Below are 7,393 nucleotides of genomic sequence, written 5' to 3'. Positions count from 1 at the left end.
TCGGCGCCGCTATTGGCCCCCCGGTGCTGTACGGCGGAAGTGCCGCGGGGTTCCGTGCAGGGACGCTGTGGGCGCCGCCATGGTGATGGCGCTGCCGGTGGCGCGGTGATGGCGCTGCCCGTGGCGGAGTGGCAGGGCCGCACCGCCCGGCTCTGGGCCGCGCTGGAGCCGGCGCTGAGGGAGCGGCTGGCGGCGGCTTCGCTTCAGGACGCGGTGCGGTTGGGTTGCGATGTGCTCCGGTGAGGCGCGGGCGGGGCGGGTGCGGTGCAGGGTAACGAGGGGAGAGGGGAAGTGGAGCATCTCTTAATGGGAATGAATAATAAAGGGCGGTGTCGAAGGATGGATGAGGCTCCGCTCGGTAAAACCGAGCAATAGGACACAGGGTGACGGGCAGAAAGGGATACCATGCCCCACCTTTCTACCGCCCCCTTTTTAGCAGGTTGGAGGTCGGCCTCATGTCCCAGGCAGCTGGTGAGAGGACAAGAAGATATCGGCTTAAACTTCACTTGGGGAGGTTTAGGTTGGACACTAGTAAGAATTCTAGTAAGAATTTCTTGGCAGAGAGGGTAATTAGGTGCTGGAATGGGCTGACAGGGAGGAGGTGAAGTCGCTGTCCCTGGAAGTGTTAAAGAAATATTGGACGTGGCACTCAGTGCTGACAAACCAAGCATCCCTCACAGGTTGGACATCCATCACTCGATGGCCTCAGAGGTCTTTTCCAACCTAACTGACCCTGTGATTCTGAGAATATGGGGAAGAACTTCTTCCCTGTGCAGTGACCACACAGACTGAGAGTGTGGAGTATCCCTCACTGGGGATATCCCAGAGCCCTCTGGACACAGTCCTGTGCCGCAAGGAGCATCCTGCTTGAGCAGGGAGGCTGGACCAGAAATTCCAAACTGATTCTTCTCCCACCATGTCCCACAGGAGCAAGGAGGAGGAGGAGGCAGCCCTGGAGCAGTTGTGCCACCGGGCACCCACGGGCAAGAAGCCGGAGGCCGCGAGCTGGTACCGGGAGCAGGGAAACCGGGAATTCAAGCGGGGCCGGTACCAGGCTGCCCTGAGGCTCTACTCCAGGGTAGGTGTGGTGTGAGGGGGTCCCACAACACCTCACATCCCCTCAGGGGATCCCTCTCGGGACTCTAGCTGCTCAGAGTGACCCTGAGATATGTTAGAAAGTCTCTTCCCAGCCTGGCGCTTGAAGGAGTCAGAGCTCTTCATTTCTCGGTCTCAAGGTTATTTATTGTGTCTTATCTATAAAATTTTTTCTCCTGTCCAGCTGAGATCCACTCAGCAAGACAGTCAGAGGCACTCTGCCCACCCCCAGGGTGGTGTTATCTTTTTATACTAAAACCTACGTGTACAATATTTACAATCACTTTCCAATACCTATCACCTATGTTAGACAGTGAGCTTCTACTCTAAACCAATCCAAAAGTGCCAAGATCACAGCAGAAGATGGAGGCCAAGAAGAAGGAGAAAGGCTGGACACACCCAGATTCCTCCATCTTGCTCCCTGAACCCCCATTCTAAAAACCCCAAAAATCTATTTTTCACCCCGTGATAAATTCACTGTCATTCTACTTAAACTGTCGTGGCTTGCAGGTTGGTAATTTGCTCCATGGGTCATAATCAAAACCACAGGGGTCTTGGGCTCTGTGCCAGGGTCTCTGAACCCCCTGGCAGGGGTCCTGGCAATCCAGGACAGAGGGATGTCCTGAATTGCCACAGATCCCCAAGAGAGGGTCCTGCAGCCCTCATGGTTGAAGGGTGAGGGGAGAGGAGCAGCTCCCATGAGGGGATCCCCAAAGAGGGGATCCTGCGGGCCCTGCTGAGGGGGTGCTGTGAGGGATCCCCCCAGGCAGCAGCAGTTCTCTGGTCTCTGCAGGCAGCATCCCACGAGCTCCCTGGGAGCCCTGAGGTGTCCGTGTGCTTTGCCAACCGCTCGGCCGCCCTCCTGCACCTGGGGCACTTTGAGGTAAGTGCTGCCCCTGGGGCCAGGGCAGCACCCACCCCACAGGGTCCTGGGTGCCCCTGAGGTGTTTGATTGTTAGAACAACAGACAACAGATCAGCTGCTTCCCAAGCTTAAAGCATCCATAGCTCAATTTTCCTACTTCGTTCCCATGTCAGGATACTTTATTTGGGCAGCAGGTTGGTTATGCACATGGAATTTGCTGGTTGCTTCCATGAGACTGTCTTAGATGGAATGAAAGAGCACGAGCTGGTTTTCAAGTTCACTTAAAAGGCCTTTTCTTTGTTCCTAGGTTTGTTTGGAAGATATTGCCAGGGCTGAAAGCCATGGCTATCCAGACAGGCTGCTGCCCAAGGTCCTGCTGCGGAAAGCTGAGTGTCTGCTGTGCCTGGGGAGGTTGCAGGATGCACAGGATGTCCTCAGGGTGCTGGAGAGTAAAATTTCTCTGGATGGGGCCATGACTACACACCTGACACGGCTAAAAAAGCTAAGTCAGCTGAAGGTTAAATTAGGTGAGAAAGAGAGGTGTCCAGAGCCTGCACAAGGAGAACATGGTGGCACTCAAGGGGAGCCAGAGATCTGGGAAGAGAACAGCAGCATTTCAGGTGCATCCTCATCCCTGAGCCTGAGTTTTGATGCAGAGAGAGGACGACACTTGGTGGCCTCCCAGGACATCATGGCAGGACAGAGCCTGGTGAAGGAGGAGGCCTTTGTGAGCGTGCTGTGCCCTGGGGAGAGCCTTGCCCTGCAGGATGGTGACACAGCGTGGGACACTCGAGCCACCAACGCAGACCTTTACTGCCACCGCTGTCTGAGGCAGCTCCTGGCCTCAGTGCCCTGCCAGGGCTGCAGTTATGCCCAGTACTGCAGCCAGGACTGTGCAGACAGGGCCTGGCAGCAGTACCACAGGACAGAGTGTCCCCTGGGAGCACTGCTCCTCACCCTGGGGGTCTTCTGCCACGTGGCCCTGAGGACTGTCCTGCTGGCAGGATATGCAGAGGTCAGCAGGCTGGTGGAAGGGTCCCACTGTGAGGACAAGAACCTTCAGAACCCTGAGGGAAGCTGCAGGCCTCTCAGTGAGGCAGATGCAGGAGCTGGCAGCAGAGGTGTCCCTGGCTGTGACAGCAGTGGTCGGTACCAGAGCTCTTACCAAGCCCTGTTCCACCTTTTGCCCCACACTGAGCTGCACAGCCCCGAGCACAAGTTCCTCTGCACTCTCAGTGTGGCAGCTCTGTGCAAACAGCTGCAAGCAGCTGGCCTGGAGGCTGCTGTGTTGAGTCAGGAATCGCCTCAGCAGTGCTCCAAACCAAAGACATGTGAGAAAACCTCAGAGGAATTGTCCCCAGAGCTGAAGACTGTGGCAGAAGCAATGCTGAGGCACATGTTGCAGCTGCAGTGTAATGCACAAGCAATCACTGTAATGCAGGAGATGGGTAAGATAAAAAAAATTAAGCATTTAAGCCCTACGGTGTTGTCACGGAATGGTTGAGGTTGGAAGGAACCCCAGAAGATGATTCAGTCCAAACCCCCTGCCCAGGCAGGGTCACCTAGAGCAAGGGACACAGGAACGTGTCCAGGTGGGTTTGGAATGTCTCCAGACCTCCCTGGGCAGCCTGTTCCAGTGCTCTGCCACCCTCAGTGGAAAGAAGTTTTTCCTCATGTTGAGGTGGAGCTTCTTGTTTGATTTGTGGCTGTTATTCCTCATCCTGGCACTACAGAAAAGAGTCCATCACCATTCTCTGACACTTGTATTTGTAAATGTATTGATGAGATCCCTTCTCAGTCTTCTCCAGACTAACCAAGCCCAGCTCAGTCTCTCCTCATAAGAGAAATGCTCCAGACCCCTCATCCACTGAACCCTCTCCTGTAGCTCCTCTTTCCTGTCCTGAGGATCCCAGAACTGTCCTCTCCTTGCCCATCTTCTTGTGGGAAGTGAAGACATTAAATTCTCAGCTGTAAAAAGCTCCCATTGCAGATGGAAATTATTTGTTTACAATTTAATGGCCTGTCCCATGCTGGCCTGTTCCTTGGTGCCCATGCAGAGTGTGCTTAGCTGTTATTTATTGCAGCAATATACCAGGAACCTTTCTGCTGCTGCCTGCGATCGGTCACGGGGCTCCTTGCAGGAATTGTGTGGGTTTGTGAGCATTCCATCTCAACCTGCTTGGTTTTCCTCTGTCTTCAGGGCCTGGAGATGGGGCTGTTGTAGATAAGAAGCCTGTGAGGCTGGCAACAGCCTTCTTCCCTGTCCTCAGCCTCCTGAACCACTCGTGCTGCCCCAACACCAGCGTGTCATTCAGCAGGACATCTGTCACTGTCAGGGCAGCACAGCCAATCTCAAGTGGCCAAGAGGTTTTGCATTGCTATGGTAAGCCCCAATTCTGTGTTTGTCTCAAGGCACAGACATCATTCACCTCCCCTTATCATGCTGATAGCTATTTTTATTCTAATTCTCATCTAATTCTGTTCCAATATTGCCATGATCTTTGTTTAGCAGACTTGACCAACATTTCATCCCTTAACCCCTCTTAGATTTTCAGTCTCCAGTTGTGTCTTCCCCAAAATGTACCTAGTCTCAATTGTAACAAAAATCCTTTTGTTCTGATGTTAAGAACTGTGCCTGTGGGAGATCTTTACCCTTGCCATCCTCTGCAGGGCCTCACTGGTGCAGGATGAGGGTTGCTGAGAGACAGCAGCTTCTCAGGCAGTATTTCTTCGAGTGTCGCTGCCCAGCGTGCCTCCAGGAGTTACAGTCTGGTGTCAAGAGTGTGGTGTCCATCAGAAATTCGTTCTGCTGTCCCAAATGCCGGGCCCAAATGCAGGTAATTCTCCATGGTTATGATTGTGCAACTTGCTGGGGTGTGTAAGGTGTAGGTTTGGGAAAGCCAAGAGGTGCGACCTCACTTTGAGCCCTGCTCAGAAGCCAAAAGCCCCCATTGAGTCAAGACAAGTATCTAGCTGTTTCTTATAAAATCAAATAAGCTGATAACAATTTATTTTAAAAATCACTTTGTTTCTCAGTTATATTCATTAAACAATTTAGCATCTCTGGAACCCAGAGCTAATGCAGATGGAGAGTAAACTTTGAGCTGAATGTGAGCAGGAATGATCGCAAAGGTGATTTCCACAGGGGGAAGAAGACACACTTTGCTGTTCAATTGAAGCTTGTGCAACCTCAGCCAGCAGAGATCACCTGTCTGGGCGTTTACAGGACCTTCAGCAAGAAATCAAGAAAGCTTTAGAGCTGCTGGGAGTCGGGAAGGCTGGTAAGGCTCAGCTTTGTGCCCTGAGGTCAGGCCCAGGTTGGGACAGGAACCATGAGATGGCACTGTTGCTCATGCCATTGGGGTGCTCTGACATGTGGCCTGGTGTCCCTGGGGACTTCAGCTTTAGATTTTTTTATACCCCCTAATCTGGGTGTTAATCCAAGTCACATAGTGTTCCATAGTAAAGTAATTAAATAAAAAGAAATCAGGGTAATATTGGAGTTGGGCATTCCCAGGCCTTGTTTTCCTGGAGGGAGTTGGGCCAATGCTGGGGTTGCAATAAGCAGAGGTGCAGATGAAGTCAGTGTTGAATCCTAACAAACCCCAGTCAGCTCTGCAAAGATGGATTGGATTGATTTTATTTCATGGATCATGGAAAACTGGACACTCACCACAGGGTGAACTTTATAACCTTTTTTTTTATTAGATCAGGCTATCAAAAAGCTCCTGAAGTGTCAGATGGATGCTGAAACCTTCTTGTCCCCAGAGCATTTGCTGATGGGAGAGATGGAGGATCATCTGGCACAGGTCTATGCTACTGTTGGTATGGCACTGTCCTCTCACTATCCCATGTCTCCTGAACTTTGAATTTACCATGACTTGCTTTTTCTTGGACTGGCCCTCTCATTTTTTCCTCTGGTTTTGTCTGCAGAGCTCTCAGAAAGACCAAACCTGTGTTCCCAGCAGTCAGTGAACAATAAACTCTGCTCTAATGTTCTTTTAGACTCCCTGTCCTGGTTCTGTGGGCACAGTTCACCATATTTTTATTAATTCTGTCAGATTCTTTGGGTGCCAGTAACTCTAGGAAGTATTTATTCATTTCTCATTGTTCTGTTTTGTTTGTTTTTCCATCAGGGAAGTGGCAGGAAGCAGCCAGACACCTGAGGAAGAGTATTGAGATTGTGGAAATGTACCATGGGCCATCAAGTGTAGAAACAGGCCATGAACTTTTCAAGTTGGCACAAATCCTCTTCAATGGGTGAGTTTGGTTTCATCCTCTGTCCCTGCCCTGTGTGTCTGACACAAGATCAGAGCACCTTGAAGGTGTCTCACAGGACACAGGGCAGTCTAGCACAGGTACCCTCTCAGGAATCTGTTTCTCTATTTTGTGCCTGTCTATCTTTTTATTCTCCCTGGCTCAATTTATTCCCTGTCCAATTGTTTCATTCTGTCAACTCATCACCCTTGGTGTTTATATCTCAGTTGTATAATGTTGCTGACATCTTCTCAAAAGAGGGAATGAAATCCTCTTGCTTTATTGGCAAGGAAATCCCCTGGCTGCTTCTGAAAATCTCCTCACAACAACTCCCTTTAACCAAATTAATTTTAGCAGGAGCTGCAGTGATGAAATAGTAGGTTTTTATATACTCAAAGATAATGTTTTCAGGTTTTGTCCTTACCTTTCCATCCCCCTCATCCTCCCTTTGCAGCTGAAGCAGACACAATTTTCCTGGTGCTGGAAGGTAGGGGAGGGTGGGATCTGTAGCCATGAACAGGTTTAGGTTTTTTGTTAGGGAGGGCTTAAAGGTTGTGTAAGTCAAGAAGCTGAATTAAGTATTTTGCATGCTCTGTTCTTATTATCTTCCTATTTCAGCTTTGCAGTTTCTGAAGCTCTGAGCACGATACAAAGAGCAGAGGGGATTTTGTCAGTGCACTTTGGTCCTCAGAGTGCTCAGATGCAGGAACTACAAGAGATGAAGGCCTGCCTGTCAGAGCTTCCCAGAGACATCCTTCAGAGGACTTAATTTCCCTGTCAAAGGAAGCTGCAATGTGATCTTTCATCAAAGCTAAGTGTCATGTGGTAAGGTAGTCATGTAGTACAAGCTGGAAAATCATGTGTAACAGCAACTTGAATGAAGTCTTGGAATGCTCTTTAGTGAGCCTGTTGTAAATAAAATGACCAATTCTAACGTGAGAGGTGTGTGTGTGGTATGGTGGGAACAGAGGCTGTTGTATAAGTTCTGTGTGTGGGTTGGAAGCAAATGTTTGAGTTGCTTTTGTGTGAGGTGTGACTCTCCCCTGTGTGGTGCCCTGAGCATTATGAACATACAGTCATCCAGAGCACGTTGCCTTCTATTTTTAATACTGTGAGGCACTTTCCTTCTTGCCAGTGTCAAATGGAAACGGTTGGAAGGGGTGAGGCAACAGCCTGG

General features: G+C 50.4%; 1 protein-coding gene across 3 annotated transcripts; it reads left to right on the top strand.

The window, feature by feature from the left end:
* The first annotated feature begins 90 nt into the window (after positions 1 to 90).
* On the top strand, positions 91 to 7,155 carry SMYD4 (SET and MYND domain containing 4). Of its 3 annotated transcripts, none has more exons than XM_058037575.1 (10): positions 91 to 239; positions 928 to 1,078; positions 1,889 to 1,978; positions 2,267 to 2,486; positions 4,160 to 4,342; positions 4,630 to 4,796; positions 5,105 to 5,240; positions 5,668 to 5,784; positions 6,096 to 6,219; positions 6,835 to 7,155. In XM_058037575.1, exons 1-10 carry the CDS (start codon positions 109 to 111, stop codon positions 6,983 to 6,985), a joined length of 1,470 nt encoding a protein of 489 aa, XP_057893558.1. In that variant the 5' UTR covers positions 91 to 108; the 3' UTR covers positions 6,986 to 7,155. The 3 variants fall into 3 exon arrangements, with proteins under 3 accessions (XP_057893558.1, XP_057893555.1, XP_057893556.1); XM_058037572.1 differs by having other exon boundaries at positions 2,267 to 3,407; XM_058037573.1 differs by lacking the exon at positions 1,889 to 1,978 and having other exon boundaries at positions 2,267 to 3,407.
* Positions 7,156 to 7,393: the final 238 nt, after the last annotated feature.

Source organism: Melospiza georgiana, chromosome 19, assembly GCF_028018845.1.
Source record: "Melospiza georgiana isolate bMelGeo1 chromosome 19, bMelGeo1.pri, whole genome shotgun sequence".
Taxonomy (NCBI): Eukaryota; Metazoa; Chordata; class Aves; order Passeriformes; family Passerellidae; genus Melospiza; species Melospiza georgiana.
This window is presented reverse-complemented; position numbering and strand designations above follow the sequence as displayed.

Excerpts from the sequence above, each read along its gene's own strand:
- SMYD4 (XM_058037572.1), top strand. The coding sequence starts at position 109 with ATGGCGCTGCCCGTGGCGGAGTGGCAGGGCCGCACCGCCCGGCTCTGG. Across the intron at positions 1,079-1,888 it reads CCCTGAGGCTCTACTCCAGG|GCAGCATCCCACGAGCTCCC; the intron begins GTAGGTGTGGTG and ends TGGTCTCTGCAG. Across the intron at positions 3,408-4,159 it reads CACTGTAATGCAGGAGATGG|GGCCTGGAGATGGGGCTGTT; the intron begins GTAAGATAAAAA and ends CTCTGTCTTCAG.